The following is a 20067-nucleotide window of genomic DNA, read 5'->3' as shown; positions in this document are numbered from 1 at the left end:
TACAATATACACTCTAACGGACTGTTCATTGCAGTTTGCTCTTTAAACATCCACTAGCAGTGTGGATAATAAAAACAAACACAATCCAGCACAGTCTGCAACCCACCCCATTTTCTAAAAATGGCTGTGGCTGACAAAGAGGGACAGCAAGTTACAAAGTTGAATTCTGACAGAAAGTATGCCCTACCCTAACTCTTATTAATAGCAAAAAGTCTCAGATTTTACTGCCTCTGCCAGTCTATTTAGTAAAACATAAATTCCACTCGGATGCCATGGTATTTTGTATTAACATTGCTTTCCAAAGTTGTCTTTGGGTGTTGTCTTAGTTTTAATCCTTCCTTCCTCTTGTGAGTTCAGACACTACTAGCACAGAGTATGTCTAAACTGCATCCCTCTGTCGGCAGAGGGATGCAGATTAGGCAGGTTGACATTGCAAATGAGGCAAGGATTTAAATAGCCATGCCTAATTTGCATAAAAATGTTCACCGTGTTTTGCTGACTCAGCACTTTGTTGGCCAGTCTAGAGGAGGATCTGTTGACAAAGAAATGTCGACCTGCCTAATCTGCATCCCTCTGCTGACAGAGGGATGTAGTCTAGACCTACCCTTAGATTGCAAGTCAAGTTCAAAAGGATCAGGAAGAAAATGGAATTTGACCCAAGCCTTTCCTGTATGCCTCCTATTAGAACTGGACAGCTGCATGGGGGAAACACAAACGGTATCCTCCTACACATGGGCACAGTAGTCCTTAAGTCTCACGGAAAGTGAGTGAAGGGGTAGATTTATAGAGTCCGGGATGTCTAATCCCAAATGCATACTCTGCAAACCCAAATAAACTGGCATGGGCCAACTGTGGGTTTTTAATTACAGTGTAGATATATTCTCTGTTGCTAAGGAGCTTTTAAACATTTAACCAAAATAGATTTGGCCAAAGTCATACAGGTATGCCTGAACTTTTCTCCAGTGGGAGAGACTCAGAGATCATGGAAATCCATGCACAGAGCAGCAGAATGTGTGACAAAGAGCAGTGTCTCTTCATCCAACTTTTCTGCTGTCTATGCTCAGAAACCTGCGAAGCACCTTGAAAGAGCATTTGTGCCTGCTGCTGAAGTGGAACTTCCCTTTGCCATGTGGGGAATTCACTTACAATAAGAATAAAGATGAGGTAGTTTAAGTATTTTTCTTCATGGACTGAAAAGCACTGCTGTGTTAAGTCTTTTCAAGGATTTTGCAAATCCATTCTAACTTCTTCAGCACAGGATTATTTTACAGACTATTAACACAGTCATTATTTTACAATAGTCTGTTAATGATAATAGTTCTTGTAAATAGTATCCCTGAAATTATTTTGCACTGCAAAAACTAATTCCTTTACTCTTTGTGCTTATTATTCTAGCTAGAACTTGTGGTTCTAATCTGCGTGGACCAAGTGGAATTATTACATCACCTAATTACCCAGTTCAATATGAAGACAATGCACACTGCGTGTGGGTTATTACAACAACAGATCCAGAAAAGGTATGCCTTTTATCTGTCTGATTGTGTCCAAACATGTAGCTTTTGGGAACATATGATTAAGGAATCTTTGCTTCAAAGTAAGTTACGAATATACTTATTCCTAATATCTAGATCCTAAAAATAAATATGAGTTTCAAAAACAAAACAAACCCCAAAACATATTGCTGCTTTTGAATTGTAGGTCCAAGCCTTCAAAATGTAGATAAATGTCTCAGCATGTTATATAAAATCAGGTACAACAGTGTATGAAATGGGGGCTGATTTTGCAAGATACACCATGGGGCATGGTTGTTATTCAGGAGCCTTAAAATGGATGAGGGAAAAAATTATTCTCTCTTCCTTTGTTTTTTATTATTATTACTAGTTATTATGTTTTTCATTTATTTTATTTTTCTTGATACACATGACTGAGGGTTTTAAAGTTAGTATTTCCTAAGAGTTTTGCATGTGTAATTTTGATTAATTATAGTACACAGAAAGCACAGCCTGCTCTGCTGCCTGCGCTGTTGTGTTACTACAATGCATTCTTTCTTGGGTTGCTGCAAAATCAATTTCCTGACAATGTAAGTCAAATAGAGACCCCCTACTGTGAAAGAATAAAGGAAAAGAATAAAATTCCTCCAGCTTTTCTCTGGTAAAATACAAAATAGTTCAACCATGCAAAGCTGGAGACCGAACAATGTGTATATATATTTTCAGAATTACAAATCTTAACTATTCCAATTCTATTTGCAACAATATATTTTTGTTTATATTAGTATGTTAAAGAAAAGATACCAATAACATGTCACACCAGAAGATAGATATTTTTTGATTCTGAGCTTGTTTGTAAGCAAACATAGCTGTGTACCATCATTGTATGTTTTTCTTCTTCAAGTACTGTCCCTACAGGTACTCCACATATGTACACGAACCTCTTATGCCCTTCATTGGAGATTGTCCATCAGCAGTGTCTTTTGACATGCACACACAATCTGTATGCTAAGTGTGAGAAACAAGGTTGTATACAGAGTGCATATGAGGGAGAGCTTTTCTCAGTTTCTTCTCTATCCCCTCAGCCTGAGATAGAAATCTAACAACACCTGTCTTGTGCATACCTCAGTATAGTCCACATTTAACCTCCTCTTTCCTCCCTGAGTTATATGGGAGTAGGTCACACTCACCTGCATGCCTAGGCATCTGATGTTTTTAACATAAAAAGAAATCCTGAGTATCCCAGTGGTGATGTTAGATAGTAGGGGTCCCTTATCTAAACCCTTGCTGTAGTCCCTTGCTTCTAATGGAATATAAAATTGTGATGCCTCCACCTGGCTGGTCCCTGTACACACTAAATGGTGTGCCTTGGGAGTCCTGGGAATAAACTTATTCCAGTAATAATCTGGATCTAACTTCAAAATAACAATTATAAATAATATATATCTAATTGATTACATTAGAATTACCACACCTTTACTTAACCACTCTAAAGAAACAGGGCTTAACAGATTAAAAGTGAATAAAATCAATTATTAAAGTACACAGAAATAAAGAAAATGTATCTAATTGGCATTTACATTGTCACCATTTATCCCACCCCAGAGTTCCAGATGCTTGCTTGCATGGGCGCACTTGAAGATCTGCAGCAGGAGCAGAGACAGCACTGTGCAGGTTCTGTGTGTCAGTCCAGGCAGTAACAACTGCAAAATTCATCTGATACCGGAGCAGGCCTCATAAATGCCAGCAGCTATGGTCCACTGGGCAGATCACTCTGCCTCTCTTTGGACCCAGACTCCGTTTGCCCTCTGTGTAGGCAGCACTTTCCCAAACAGCCACAGTTACTCACAGTGCCTTCTATTCTGGTCTTTATCAGTCACAGGCACAGCCAGAGTCCCTCTCCCTCAAGGACAATCACATACAGTCCCCGAATCAGCCTGCTAGATCAAAACCCCAGCAGGTTCTAGCTTCTAGCAGCAGCTCTTCAACATCAGCAATCTGGCTCCTCTCTCTAAATTGAACTCGCTCCCTACACTCCTTGGAAGACAGCAACAGTTTCCCTCCTTTTTTCCCAAGGGCTCATAGGATTTGTAGTCTCGAGGGCTAGACTGTAGCACAAAGGATCCTCCCAGTAAAAGTCAAAGGCTCCTTTAGTAAAGGGAGCCTATATACAGTTGTGGTTTTTTAGTTAGTTTAATGTTGTTGATTTGTTAATATTGAATTAGTGAAACAGTAGTGAGAGGTTTTGTTCTTTTCCTCTCCTTTTTATTGTTCTTCCTCTCCCTTTTTTTCAGGAAACTTATTTATCTTGAATGAACATTTCCAGCTCCTTAAATTTCAGATACAGCCTTTCTTGTCCAGAAGTTATTATGGGTCAGTGGGAGCCACTCTAAGTATGTCTGTAGCTTGGAAGAGTCCCATATCTCCCGAAAGTCTAGCTTCTTCTGGTTCTCAAATACAGAACATGGAAGAACATGGGGATAAAATTGAGTTTTCTGATAATGGAACATTCCCTTCAACCTGCTTCCAAATCATGTTAGGAACTCCGCCTCATATATTTATCTTCAGACAAATCTAGTACCCCTTCATCCTAGGCCAAAATCTCCCCTAAGAGGGGAAAGAGTTCAGAGGTCACAGAGCTATTTCTAAAGAGGAGCTCATTTTCCTATATAGTGTATTAGTTCCCGAAAGGTCTTAAGACAGATTCAAAATGTTATTGTAGATCTCCTATTTTGATTGGAAAATCTTCTTAGATGTGTCCTTACACTCACTGAATGATTCCAGGGCCACACTGAAGTCTCTGGGTATGTCTACACTACCACCCTAGTTTGAACTAGGGTGGTTAATGTAGCCAATCGAAGTTGCAAATGAAGCCCGGGATTTAAATATCCCGGGCTTCATTTGCATCTTGCCGGGTGCCGCCATTTTTAAATCCCCGGTAGTTCGGACTCCGTGCCTGCGGCTACATGCGGCACGGAGTAGGTAGTTCGAATTAGGCTTTCTAATTCGAACTACCATTACTCCTCATGGAACGAGGTGTAACGGTAGTTCGAATTAGAAAGCCTAATTCGAACTACCTACTCCATGCCGCGTGTAGCTGCGGGCATGGAGTCCAAACTACCGGGGATTTAAAAATGGCGGCACCCGGCAAGATGCAAATGAAGCCCGGGATATTTAAATCCCGGGCTTCATTTACAACTTCGATTGACTACATTAACCACCCTAGTTTGAACTAGGGTGGTAGTGTAGACATACCCTCTGGGTCTATATACACTACAAACAAGAAGAGATTTAGCAGATCTCAGGCAGCCCAGAGATCTCACCTGATCATGGATTTCACGGAACCAATCAAGCAAATAAAAAGAGAATAGAAAGAGAGTCAGACTGAAGAGGAAGAGAGCAGCTCATCCTCCTTGGTGGCAATCCAGTTGTCATCAAAAAAACAATTTTCACAAGTTGATTGAGGGTTCACTTTCTTTCTCATCTTTCATTTGCAAGATGCAAACTCTCATTTGCCTTTCCACTTTTGGAGACATCCTTTCCCATTTCTAACAGGCTTGGTGGAATAATAAAAAAGATAAGTGAGTTATGAAGGTTATAACTTCAGACTACATAATTTACATTACATCCCTTTCTTTCATCGCCCTTGTATATCTCTCTTCAGGAATCCCTCTCATTGATAGAGCCCTGTGTGGATACAAAATTTGTTTTGCATCTGTGTCTGCATCTGCAAAAATAATCTGCTGATATATGCAGATTGGTAGGGTTCCAGATACAAAATTTATATCCACATCTGCATCTGTCTCTGCAAAAATGAGCCATGGATATCCGCATCTACATCTGCACATGTGGATACCCATAGATGCAGATACCTGTGGATTTAAAGCAGATATATGCAGATTTACAGGACTCTACTCATTGGTTCCATTCTACTAAGAAGTGCGACTCTCTCCTTCCTTTAGGAGCAATTGAGCCAGTGCTATCTAATACATAAAAAGACATTTTCTCATACCAACAAAAAACAATCTTAGGGTATGTCTAGACTACATGGCTCCATTGACGGAGCCATATAGATGAGGTTTCTAGACATAGGGCAATGAAGCGGCAATTTAAATAATCGCCGCTTCATTTATATAAAAATGGCTGCCACGCTGTGCCGATCAGCTGTTTGACGGCACAGCACGGTAGTCTGGACGCTCCGCGGTCGACAAGGAAAGCCATTGTCAACTGCCCCGTTATGCCTCGTGGAATAAGGTTTACCGGAGCCATCGACAAGGGTCTACCTTGTTGACCGTGGAGCATCCAAACTACCGTGCTGTGCTGGCAAACAGCTGATCGGCACAGCACAGCAGCCATTTTGATGTAAATGAAATGGTGATTATTTAAATCACCGCTTCATTTCCCTTTTTCGAGTATACTAATCTACACGGCTCCATTGATAGAGCCATGTAGTTTAGACGTACCCTTAGATCTGAACAAATTTGTAAAATTTCCACATTCATGTTGAGTATTCTGGCAGCTATAATTCCCTCTCTAAAGGTTGGAAGCTGGTTTCTGGCCTTAGACTTGCAGAACGCCTATTTCCCTATAGGAATACCTTCCACACTCAAAAATAGCTACATTTTACCATAAGCCAGTATAATTTTCAATACCAAATACTTCCTTTCAGCCTATCTTTGTCCCCAATGGTTTTCTCAAAGTTTCTAGCAGTAGTAGCTTTATCTTCAGTTAAAAGTGACTTTAGTCTTCCTGTACCTTGATGCCTGGCTATTCAAGGGACAAACTTATGAAGCAGTTTTCCATTCACACAGTCTTTCAGTCTTCCACAAATTGGGTGTATAGTGAACAAAAAACAAAAAATCCATTTTAGCACATGAATTAGCAATTCAAAGGGCCATATTTGGATACATTAAGAGTCAGATAAATATAAATATTTTACTTTCTTCATATGTATTATGTACTCAAGAAGCTAACCTACTTGATAGTTAGAAGAAAAATTCACAGTCACAGCAGAGCTCTAGTCTTCAGCGGGCTGTACATTTATTAAACAGTGTGGGATGCATATTGCCTTTGTGCATTCACCTGATTTCTGAATGCACAAAGCTAAAGAGCAATAAAGAGAAACACAACCTCTAAAAAGAAGAGGTTAATACTGTGCATAAAGGTATAAAGCTATACTCGGTGATCAATGCAATCTGTGTTTTAATCTCACAATTACTTTTTCATAGCCTTTGTATGTCTCTAGCAAAAAGTCAAGAGAAGACTGTGGATGGGCTAGCCATAAAACCTTTCAATATTCTGACAGGAGACCTTAGTACTTTGGCATAATCATAAAACACCTCAGCATATTATGGAGGATTCAGAGGGGCAAATTCCTAATGGCTGGTTATTCATCAGCTATGAGAAAACCTTAAGAATTTTACACATCCAAAAGAACAATTCTTATAGACAACTTCAATATTGAGAGGCACCAACCAGAACAAGATTTGGAGTTTTTCTCCCCTTCCCACCACATTTGTATCTTGGGGGTATGCATATGTTTGCAAAGACACTGATGTACACAGAGCAGAAAAGACAAGACAAGACAAGGTTTTAATTCCTCATTTCCTCATTCAAATAACCTTTTTAAGTAGTCTATTTGGTTCACCATGTATCTCCTTAGGGACTTTTTTATTCTTTTTATACTTGAAGCAAGCATATGGGAATTACATGAGTAGCTCCAGGTCTGTGAGCACTGTGAACTTGAAGACCAGATATGAGGTCAAATATGTATACTGATCACAGATTATCCTTACAAACATCAGATGGCTAAAATCATCTTAGCTAATATGTTTCTGAAGTTGTCTGAAAAAAAAATGAGGCTGGGACATCATCCAAATATTTGTATCCCAAAACTACTTAATCCATCCTTAGCAGATAGATTTCTGAAGAATAACATATGTGAAAAGGACATTCCTTACTCCCAAAAGGATACATGAGAAAAAAGTAAACTTGCTTCTACTATCTTTCTAGGAAGAATATATGACTTTCTTTTTCAAACTTAGTGATAAAAAAGCTGCAAATTCATATTTAGGAATCTAAATAATAGATTCTGGAACTATGGTTGTGGTGGGGGGATGAGAGGAGGTTGCCCTTACTTACAGTGGTTTCCATTAGACACAGGATTAACAGTTTGGTGCAGTGGCATTCAGCATCTCCAGTCTAAAAATTGTTCCAGCACCCCTGACCTAAATAAGTGACCTGGTTTTCAGATGTACTGATGTTCTATGGGTCCCCTTGACTTAGGATAGTGTTCTGTGTTGTTAGTGCACCTTCAATTCAGGCAGCCTCAGAGCTTAAATATGGATTTAGAGGCCTACATTTTGCCATCAAGTTCTGAAATTTTGAATCAGTAATAGTGCCAAATTGCTTATCTTTGCTATTCTTTTCAAAGTAAGAAAATCTAGGCAGTAGAAAAAAAATTCCTACCCACGCTACTGAATCATCCCCAGTAAAGAGTTGGCTTCTGCCTGTGTAGTTACTGAGGGTGTGTCTAGACTACCTAGTTTTGTCGACAAAAGTGGACTTTTGTCGCCAAAACTATACCAGCGTCTACACTACCGCTGAGTTCTGTCAACATAACGTCGACAGAACTCAGCAGTTTTGTCGACGCTGGTATACCTCATTTTACGAGGCATAACACCTTCTGTCGACAGAACTCTGTCGACAGAAGGTGTTATTGCCTGTAACATTGCGTCCAGACTATGGAGTTCTGTCGACAAAGCAAGCTGCTTTGTCGACAGAACTCAATGTGTCTGGACGCTCTTTGTCAATGGAAGTTTTGTCGACAGTATCTGTCGACAAAACTTCCGTCGACAAAACGCGGTAGTCTAGACGTACCCTAAATGAAATATTTCTAGAATAAGCTTATGTTTATTTCCCCATATACAAATTTTTGGTTTTGGCCAGCTCTGTCTACAGGATCATCAGTTAGATTCTTTCCCCAGCTTTATTGTCCTTTTTCTGTGTAACAGGAAGTATTAACTTAAGTTTGTTCTCTTGCTCAATGGTATTTTCCCTTAATGCTCTGCTTATTTTGAAGACTAGTTTCTCTTCACTTTCCATGGATTTCTTTCCCCTGGGTCCCACTACTGTGCCAGCTGATCACTATCTCACTGAGTCATTCATTAGAGCTTTACTGCTTGTGAATACTTCTTGATGTTGTTCTGATTCTTTAACGAGGTTGTGTGGTGGGTGATTTAAATTCTTGGTAATTTCTGAAATGGCTTGGAGTTCTTGCCTTGGCTTGCTGTTTCTCACTTTTTTCTGGTTCTTTCTTTTTAACATGCTCCAGAAATCTTAGCAATCTGCTACAACTCACTTTTCACTGCTAATACAATATTTCTAGTATGTTCAAAAAAGTCACTGTTCCCTTCTCATTCGGTTCATTCCTTCTGGCTGTGAAGGTTTTTTCCTAAGGCTTACTGACTATTTGAATTCCTGCTGCTTTCACTGTTCCATGCTAACATTACTAGACACTGGGGCACTAGTTTTCAATGGTAATGACTTTAGGATGAGTGCTGTCTCAGTTTTGGCAGCAATTCCTAGTCTAGCACATTTTCCTAACTGGTTAGGGACTATAGCATTCTTAGGGCTACAGTAATTCTTGGTTTAATGATCTGTTAAATCAAAGTGTGCCCCATTTACAGTTTTTTTTTCTGACAAATGAACTTCCTACAGTGTAAAGATAGATGTCAGAGAATACTGTGATTTTTGGCCTTTAACAAAACTTTGTCTTTTTTCACAAAGTTTCCATTATATTTGGCCATGTATACTTGTACATGTAAGCGCTACACTGATGACCATGTGATTACTCATATGGAAGTGTTACTCACTTTTTAAAAATTGAACCAAGCCTGTAACTTGTAGAATGAGATTGACTTTTGCCCATACTCCCACTCTGGTTAGCTAAATCATATTATAGTATGGTTTATTCATTTTTCAGAACACTAACTGGTTGACAAAAGTTCTTATTACTGGGGAGCAGATATACTACAGAGGCAGGGTTTTCATTCGTATCTGAACACTTTTATAACTAGTTGCAGTCTTCTCTTATAGCACCTTCCGTAGCTGGAGTCTCACTATTGAGCATTCTTTATTTTTTTTTCATCTGAGAAGACAGTCCTATGCAAGTCTTATGAAGCTGTCTTGATGGTTTATAGATGGAGCTGTATATTAAAGGTAGCTCAGTTGTAGTCCATAGATAACCTAACCCATTTACACTTAATATAAAATATACACCCCTGCAGTTTTCTGTCCTGCCAATATTTCTCTCTGAAAAGTACACATTAAAAATAGCCCTTAATGTACTCAGCATACCAGTCTGATACAAGTTATGTCACCCCTCCTGCCCACACACAGGTAGAAAACATTATTGGGTGAAATATTAGTTGAGGTGGGAACTGTTATGAAACTAATGCATTGTTACTTGCAAATTATTATTTCAAAATCGATCTTCCCATGCTTTAATAACTCACTACAGTATTACCATTTGCAATGTTGTTTGATTAATATGCAACTCCAGGAACAGGAATTAAAGTTAGTTTTTGTGTAACAGTGATGCAGCAGTGGTGACTGGAATCCCAGACCCTTTAAATTGCCTTTGAAGCTCTGCAGTGCTGAGGGCTTCCTGCCCCCCCTAGCTCCACCCCTTCCACCTGGGCTCCCCCCTTCCAGGAGGTCTGGGCTGAGTGCCCCACACACACATTGCCCAGGGCCCAATGAAGTCTAGCATCAGCCCTGTTGCGATGTTACAGCTTATTCATAGAGCACTTTAAGTAATTAATTTTAACTTTCAAAATCATAAAAACAGCAAATGCCTAGACCTTTAAGACTTACTTCTTAAATAAAACTTGATCTGTTGTTTATTCTTGAAAACTTCTATGTTTGTTAATGATGGAAAACAACAGTTTGCAGTGTTCCGTAGAAGGATAACTATGATAAACAGAAAAATCACTTTATTGCCAAGTTTTAATAGACTCTCACCAGTGAATCCTCTGCCATCCAGTACATATAACAACATGCAGAATCGAATGAAATTATTTCAGCAGTAAGTCTTCCTTTTGTAAAATTCATGTTTTGATTGCAAATCCTAATGGCATTTTGTTGTGGATTCCTATGGTATGCTGAAAATGAAAGCCATTTTTGTGTGTGGTTTACAATTGGTGGTCTGCTCTTTAAGGGTGAAAGTTTTAGGGGCAGCAACCTCTTTGGTTGTCAGCCCCATTAGCAAAGGGTCTCACTCATGTCCATACAATTTTGAGACTAGAGAACTCCATTGAGGTGCGAGCTGCAGGAGGTAGGTTTCTTATAGGGACTGGCACTACAGCAATGTTTCTCAAGTGGTCCACGGATCCACGCTGAGAAACCTGCTAACTGGCTGCTCCAGTTTGTTTATTTACTGGCTCCACAGCCATGGAGATTCGTGGCTCCCGTTGGCTCCAGTTCACAATTTGCAGCCAAGGTGAGCCACAGGAAGTGACAGCCTGGCTGATGCCTCTTCCCCTGACTCCACTTGGCTGCAAATTGTGAACTGGAGCCAATGGGAGCTGCAAGATTCTGTGGCCACAGAGCTGGTAAATAAACAAATCAGGGTGACCAGTTAACAGGTTTCTCAGAGTAGATCTGCGCACCACTTTGAGAAACACTGCCCTACAGCAAAGAGGTGTGTGTGTGTGGAGGGGAGGAGGAGTGCAGAGTAAAAGGTTTCCAGACCCCTTCAGGGTAATAGCTAAAAATATATGTGTCTTCTTTTGTATTTTTTTTTGTTTGATTTAATAATCTGTGCCCTACGGGGTGGTGTCTTTCCTAAGCTGGAGAAACAGACCAGTAGCCCTACTGCTTTCTTTCATCCTTGATAAATTGTAACATCTAAACTTTGGGTCATTGTTAAATATACAAAAAGATTTACGCCAACACATTTTGTGTTTTTTTATAGTTGCCATTGTAAAATATTTGAAAATGGAAAACTGTCTCCTAATTATTGCACTGGAAACAAACATGTGCTTCTCTTAATTTCTTATATAATTTCTGTTTTTAAAACTAGCTACAGATTCATTTAATGTGTGAATACAATAGAACTTTGGGTGGGAAAAAACACATACTCCTACACTACAAAATAAAACTTAGCATTTCCTCTCAATATGAGAACACAGAAATATTTGTGACATTAGATGTATGGCTGTTTATGCTTAAACACGGTTAAATGTCTAGGGATACTGCACATATAGAGCCATCTTTCTGGTCCTTTTTCTGTCAGTCCCAAAGATCTTTCTCCTGTCCAGTCTCTTCCCTATCCCAAGATAGAGATGTATATTTGCTTTTCCATTTGATAGAGTATAATTCTGGCAAGTCAGTCAGTTTGTAAACCATTAAACAGTTCCCTTCCAAGCATGACTGACTGATGAAAACCAAAATCAAAAGGTGGATACAAGATTTCTAGTTGTATGTGTAACCCATACACCTAGGGTACGTCTACACTAGTGGGTTTTTCCAGGATACTGGAGGTATCCTGGAAAAACTCCACCAAGTCCAGCAAATGTGTTTGCTCTTCTGCTTTCTTTTTGCAGAAGAGCAAATGTGCTCTTTCAGGGAGCCCTGCATACCTTGTTTTATGAGGAATAAAGACTCTGCCGAAAGAGGAGGCTTTTCTGCCATTTGGCCCCATCTTCATGGGGCCAAATGGCGGAAAATCCTCTTCTGGAAAAGCAATCGGAAAAAGCTACGCAAATTGCAGAGCGCAATTTGTGTAGCTTTTTCCAATAAAAGAGTATAGTCTAGACCTAGCTTTAGTGTGGTTCATTGTCCTATGTAGTGGCACTTAGACCACTGACAGCTGGAGATAAGAAAAGGGAGCTCTACAGCCTAAGCTGAGAGCTAGCTGGCTTTATAGTTCAAACTGTAGAGGCTCCTACATTACGCTCCAGAGGTCTCAGGTTTAAATCTGCTTGGTGGTGGATACATATGCACATGGACTTTCAATGTGATAAAGCAGAACTAGATATAGTAAACCAGAATTCCAAGTTTCTTGACAGCTGCATCTTAGTTCAGATCATTCTAACTTTGTCTGAGAAATTATGAAAAAATCAATTCTGCTTTTTAAAATAAAAATATCTTATGTGGTGTTTTTCCAAATGCTGACCCGAGCTGTGTATTTTAAACTGTCATCTCTCCTTATGTCTATAAATGGTACATTTAAGAATATTTGGTGATGTTGGTTGGTTATTTTACTTTTCTCTCCATATAAGTTTCTCATCCATGTTGCCTTTTATCTCCAGGTTCAGTTCTCACCTATATCTCACTTTGATTTCCTGAGCTTACTTCTTCCTTAATTGCTACATTGGAATCTAAGCCTTTCTTCAAAATAACAAGCAGAGCATCCACACTACCAAGCCTGTGATTTCAAAATAATGGGCTGGTTATTTTGAAATCTATACTCCTGCTTTCCAGGAAGAATAACATTTATTTTGAAATTATTTTGAAATAGAGTGAGTGTGGATGCTTAGTTGCTGCTATTTCAAAATAACTGTCCTCCAGAGGTCTCTCGCAGATGCGCTTGTGGCCACTCCAGCCACACTGGCCAGTTCCACTGCTCCCCTTCTCCTGCAGAGCCTGAAAAACAACAGGCTGTAGGAAAAGGGCTTGTGGCATGTAGGAAAAGGGCTTGTAGTAGCTTGAGAGAAAACTGCCCAGGGACAAAGGAGGGAAAAACCCAAAAATTCCTTTGTCCCAGTTTGAAATTCCTACCTACATTTCTATTGGCTGCTGGCTGCCTGGTTAGGTAAGGGACATAGTTAACCCCTTAGTCTCCAGGCTTCTGGCCATCTCTCATGATCATGACAGCTGGTCATCCCATTGCTGCAAGATGATGCAGTCCCACCAGTTGGTACTTGTCTCCTTCTTCCAGAAGCAGCATTTGACAGTATCCAGTGGGTTTAGGGTCATTTGCAGCAGCAGGAGCACCAGGCCCTGGGTGAAGGGTCCTCCGGTTCAGGCTGGTCATAATCCTGCTGGAGCAGCATGTGGGTGGTGTGGACGAACATCATCATGAGGCACAGCACGAAGCACATGACCATGGCACTGCTTTGCAGCAACTCCAGCTCCATGATATCAGTGCTGTGGAGTTCGCAAGTGCTACCAGACCACACTGCATCAGTTTTGTGTCCCACAAGGGGATAGGCAGTGGAGAAGTGGAATGTGAGATGCAGCTGTAGAGAGGAGCCTCTGAAATCACATCTCAGCTTTCCTGTCCAAGCAGCCACAAGAAGTTCCACCTTCCTGGTGCCTTCCCCAGAGTGCTTCTGGAGGCTGTAAGTCTGAGGCAGGCTCCAATCAGTGTGAATGTGCTAAATTGAAGTAATTCTGAGCTATTTTGATTCTACCTTGTAGGATATGCTGTTTCAATTTTGTTATTTCAGACTAATAAAAAATGAAGGGTCACGTGTAAAAAAGTCAACAAGACATATATTAGGCTTAATTGGGGCTCTGCATATCTTTCTTTGCAGAAAACCCATGAAAGGTATGTTTGCTTTAGAAAAAAAAAGAATTAAATTCCTTGCTGTGGCAAATCCTGCAGTAAAGCAAAGTTAGAAATGATTAATTAATACTTCATGAAGACTGAAAGCTCATAGACTCACACCTGAAGCTGTTGTTTTTCGTATAAGTAATCTTACTGGCTTCAAAGGGACATGAAGGTCTTTTGAGCAGACACAATGAAAATAATTAATAATATTTTTATAAATAAAGACCTTAGGATTAGGAAATGCAGAACAGATCAATATTGATTTGTTAGATGACATAGTTAAAGGATATTTTAAAGTCAGATTCTGATAAATTTTCTCAAGTTCAGTGGTACTCTACTTTACAAATAGTCCCATTTATATACTCAGATTATAGAGTATTTCATACAATGAAAATTGTCTGTGCTATTATATAATACAGTTTAAAATTAATCTGATGCATTTTGGTAGGAATATGAACTACTGGATCATCTATCTGGAGTTTGTATACACATTTATATGGAAAAATTAGACAGTTATTATTTGTTAACCTTCTGCAACATATTTTTTTTCTTTTCAAGAAAAGTTATATATCCAGTTTATCTTTCTAGGCATACTCCCTTCCAAATGCTCCAGACAGACCTAAATGAGATTTCCATCAATTTTAAGAAGCTAAGGCTCAGTACCTTGATTTCTCTGCAAACTTTGCAGTACCAATAGATCCCTTATCTCTTTTAAAACCAGAATAGGAAACTGCATGGCATGACTGATCAAGAGGGTTATCAAAATAAATACAGATGGCAGTGGATTAACTCTAAAATGTCATTAATTTTTTTATAGCAATAAAAACTTCTCTCCTGCCCTTTCTTCAGCTAGTGATGTCCCTGTTTAACTTCAGCAAAACTTACACTAGTAATGAAACCAGAAATGTCTTTATCTATAATTCTCTAGGTTATATTATTATTGTCATTATCACAGACTATTATTTTTATAAATTGAATAATATATAAAATCCCTACTTCACAGTGTTATTGTTCAAAGCCTCAATCCACTGCTCACTTAGGGTATGTCTACACTTCACGGCTATTTTAGAATCCTGAAATAGCTACCCCGTGTCTTAAGATGCTGCCCATTATTTCAAAATATTTTTCAAAATAACAGGCATGCTAGCTCAGCATCCCAGTAATCCTCGTTCCACGGGGGTTAAGGGATGTCTTGAAATAGTGCATTATTTTGAAATGTGGTGCTGTATAGATGTGCCAAATTTCAAAATAGCCTATTTTGAAATTCAATCAAAATAAGATACGCAATTTGCTTTGTGCAAATTGTGTATCTGATTTTGAGTTTATGGTGCTGTTTAGATTCACCTTTAGATGTAGCCAGTGCTTTTTTTGTGATGGTACTGCCTGGTACGCAGTACTGGCACCTCCAGACGCAGTACCAGCACTTCCTGGCGGAGCTCAACAACTTTTCTCCTGGAGTACGGGGACCTTTTTTTTTTTTTTTTTTTTTTTTTTTTTTTTTTTTTTACAAAAAAAGCATTGGATGTAACATACTGTGAGTGGCCCATATGAAGGCAATGGGGCTCTTCCCGTAAACTTTAATGTTTTGAATTAGGTTTAGCTGATTCGTATATTAATTTAATCAATTGCCATGTAATGCTGAAAGTAAAATTGGCAGGAATTTTTGAATTTTTTTTTAATATGTGTTCCATATATTGTATGTTAATGCTGTTTTACAGAATAATTGTTATATCTAGTCACACCATAAGTTAATGTGAGTGTATGTAGGTCATCAGGACTAATTCTTTGCAGTTGGATTGAATTTTGAACTATCAGCCAGTAAATAGAGAGGGTATAAAGTTACACCTGGAGGCAGAAATAAGACATTAGATATAAGAAATCTAGTTAAATTAGGTTTTGTCTGCACAGGGATGCTCAGAAAAGATAAGACAAAATAATGAATGGTGTAAAGTTAAAGTGTATTTGTTGATGCTCTCCTTTGTTGATGCTCTCATTCAAAAGTAAGGAGGCCTAAGTTCATTATATCTGTACACTTTGAATGGGGTTCAATTACAAGGGCCTAAGGCCACTCTAATTGTGAATGAGAGCATCTCTGAAGGGTTTAATGTGTGTAAACTAATCAATTTTAGTGGATTAACTAAATGAGGAGTAATGGTAGTTCGAGCTTTAATTTGAACTACCTAGCCCGTGCTGCGTGTAGCCACGGGCAGGTAGTTCGATCTACCAGGCATTTAAAAATCGCAGCACCCGGGAATATGCAAATGAAGTCCAGGATATTTAAATCACGGGCTTCATTTGCAAGTTCGAATGACTACATTAGCCACCCTAGTTCGAACTAGGGTGGCTAGTGTAGACATACCCCCAGGGAGTATGTCCTCTCATCTAGATATTTGCCTTGTTTTACAAAAGGCTACATGATACACACTAGTGAAGTTAGTACAAACTAAAATTTCATAGCACCACTGATGTATTTCATAGAATCATAGAATCATAGAATAATAGGACTGGAAGGGACCTCGAGAGGTCATCGAGTCCAGCCCCCCGCCCTCAAGGCAGGATCAAGCTCCGTCTACACCATCCCTGACAGATGTCTATCTAACCTGTTCTTAAATATCTCCAGAGAGGGAGATTCCACCACCTCCCTTGGCAATTTATTCCAATATTTGACCACCCTGACAGTTAGGAATTTTTTCCTAATGTCCAATCTAAACCTCCCCTGCTGCACTTTAAGCCCATTACTCCTTGTCCTGTCCTCAGAAACCAAGAGGAACAAATTTTCGCCTTCCTCCTTGTGACACCCTTTTAGATATTTGAAAACCGCTATCATGTCCCCCCTTAATCTTCTTTTTTCCAAACTAAACAAGCCCAGTTCATGAAGCCTGGCTTCATAGGTCATGTTCTCTAGACCTTTAATCATTCTTGTCGCTCTTCTCTGTACCCTTTCCAATTTCTCCACATCTTTCTTGAAATGTGGCGCCCAGAACTGGACACAGTACTCCAGCTGAGGCCTAACTAGTGCAGAGTAGAGCGGCAGAATGACTTCACGAGTTTTGCTTACAACACACCTGTTGATACAACCTAGAATCATATTTGCTTTTTTTGCAACAGCATCACACTGTTGACTCATATTCAACTTGTGGTCCACTATGACCCCTAGATCCCTTTCCGCCATGCTCCTTCCTAGAGAGTCGCTTCCCATCTTGTATGTATGGAACTGATTGTTCCTTCCTAAGTGGAGCACTTTGCATTTCTCTTTATTAAACCTCATCCTGTTTACCTCTGACCATTTCTCTAACTTGCTAAGGTCATTTTGAATTATGTCCCTATCCTCCAAAGAAGTTGCAACCCCACCCAGTTTGGTATCATCTGCAAACTTAATAAGAGTACTCTCTATCCCAATATCTACATCATTGATGAAGATATTGAATAGTACGGGTCCCAAAACAGACCCTTGAGGAACTCCACTTGTTATCCCTTTCCAGCAGGATTTAGAACCGTTAACAACAACTCTCTGACTACGGTTATCCAGCCAATTATGCACCCACCTTATCGTGGCCCTATCTAAGTTATATTTACCTAGTTTATCAATAAGAATATCATGCGAGACCGTATCAAATGCCTTACTAAAGTCTAGGTATATGACATCCACCGCTTCTCCCTTATCCACAAGGCTCGTTATCTTATCAAAGAAAGCTATCAGATTAGTTTGGCATGACTTGTTCTTCACAAACCCATGCTGGCTATTCCCTATCACTTTATTACTTTCCAAGTGTTTGCATACGATTTCCTTAATTACCTGCTCCATTATCTTCCCTTTGATGTGATGTCCCTTTGAGTCATGTGGATGCGTGGTTTAAAGGGACAGCCGCCATATAGCTGCCATTTCAAAGAAGGCACCTACATGTAGCCTAGAGTCAGCGGGACTTCCCACTGGCCCCGGCTTTATGGGGAGTTCCACATACCTCCTTTAAAATGTACGGGAACCCCAGTGGAAGTGCCTTTTGACTAGTCACCTAGTCAATGGAAATTCCATCGACTAGTCGACTAGTCAATTAACCATATTTTAACATCCTTAGTTTTGCTAACTGCGCTTGTATACCTAGCTGATTGAACCACAGCAACAACTCTTACAGTCAAATTTGTGTGCTATAAGCACATACTTCACTTCACATACTCTTGCTCTATGCGTGTTTCATTTTAGGATTACTTGTAGGGAAAAAAGTCAAAAGTTGCAATGGGTTTGTTTTTTTTAACAACTAATTCAACTACAGTTAAGAGTTTTCAAAGTTTAAGTAGGGGATAAAATGCATTAAATTAAATATAAAGATACACAGTACAAAGAATAAAGTGATAGTAATATTATTTATGTTGATGCTTAATTCCTTAAAATTATTAATATTTATCTGCCTTCCCCAGAATTTCCAATCGGGTCCACTAAAGATCTCCTCCCACACCACACACAGCAGTCATGACAGGTAATTTAAGTCAAGCTCATAAAATACACAGTGTATTGTATATAGAGAATCCTTCATACATACAGAAAGATTATCACAGACATGGCCTAGGTAACTTAGTCCAAAAGCTGTTATTAAAGAAATCCTTCAAAGTCTCCCTGAAATTAGTTCACCTCAAAAATCACTTTCAATTACTGTAAACAGATTTCACATATATAAACATTGAAGTTAGGAGGGAAAAAGAATGAATTGAAGGACAGCAACAATTTTACATTAAATGTAAGTGTGAGAATTATTTTTACATCGATACATCACTTGTTTAGTATTGTATTAGAGTCACTATTTTTTTCTTTGAGTTTAATATGACAAGGGTCAAGCTCATATGTGGTGGGATTTAATTGCAAAATAATTGTAACAATATCCCATGCACTGAGTCCATAAATTTTTACAAGATGAGCTATACTATAAATGGCAGAAGGACATGGACAATCATCAGTGATAAGAAACACCACTATAATACCGTTGATTTTGCTCTGAACCTACAGATTCAAGTTGCTGCATTTCTTGTAAAAAAGTCAGCAAGTAGCTAAAATCTGTTCACCTACATGCCATAGTATTATCAAAAAATAAATTAAGATTTTATGGTCAATTTTAACACAGCAGAGATTAGTTGATCTCGTATTGTTTTAGTTACTCATTTCCCCACATCTTGGTGTGATTTTACTAATTTACATACGGAGACAGACACACAAACAAATATGATAGAATGACTAACTTCAGAGATTGCTACAATAACTTGGAGCCATTTACCACAAATTACTGCTTTGAATCTGACACAAGATAAACAGTGACTAACTATCATTTAATGTGGCTAATGAGGAATGAATTTATAATTCAATTAAATTCTTATTAGAAAGAAGTCTAGATCACATCAGCCATATCGGCAATGAACACTCTCATTGGCAAGCTTAGCAGAGATGTCAAGGTTTCCCTTGGCATGGTAAGTGGACTAACATCTCATCACTAGAGTTGGTTCTTCCACTCGTGGCACAGTTTGAGGATATTAAGGAAGATGATATGCTTATTTCCTGCACTTTCTTCCGGGATTTTTTGTCACTCTAAGGAGAATATCAGAAATAAATGGCCCAGAACAAAACAGAACACCAATCCATCTGCAGCACCATGAGATGAAATATTTTTTCAGGTGCCTGATGGTTATGAACAGTATACAATTAAAATAATGTTCCGCCATGAATATTATTTCAGATACAGAGCATTGTAATTAGTAACCTTCCTCGGTTACATTTATTTAAAGGTTTTATTGGTAGCACAATTTGACGATATTGAGGAAACAATGTGTCTGTTTATTGCAGTTTCTTCTTGGATTTTTTGTGTCACTTAAAAGATTACCTCCCACAGAACCTCCTGATGACATGAAACAGCTAAACCTCTGCAAGCAGTAGGCACTGAAAGGGAAGGGAAGCACTGATCTGCAGGGACCATCAGTGGGCTGGAGGAACTAGGGGAAGGAAGGGACACTGAGAGGGGGCTGCCTGCTGAATAC

At 39.1% G+C, this 20067-nt stretch overlaps 1 protein-coding gene across 1 annotated transcript in view; it reads left to right on the top strand.

Moving 5' to 3' along the window:
• The window catches only part of CSMD1 (CUB and Sushi multiple domains 1), a 1868278-nt gene that overhangs the window by 1305065 nt on the left and 543146 nt on the right, over nt 1–20067 (top strand). The window contains exon 10 of the mRNA XM_006137767.5: nt 1396–1517. Coding sequence (XP_006137829.3) covers nt 1396–1517 — 122 coding nt within the window. The remainder of the gene's footprint in view (nt 1–1395; nt 1518–20067) is intronic.

The sequence above is a fragment of the Pelodiscus sinensis genome, chromosome 3 (genome assembly GCF_052426305.1).
Source record: "Pelodiscus sinensis isolate ZL-2025 chromosome 3, ASM5242630v1, whole genome shotgun sequence".
Taxonomy (NCBI): Eukaryota; Metazoa; Chordata; order Testudines; family Trionychidae; genus Pelodiscus; species Pelodiscus sinensis.
This window is presented reverse-complemented; position numbering and strand designations above follow the sequence as displayed.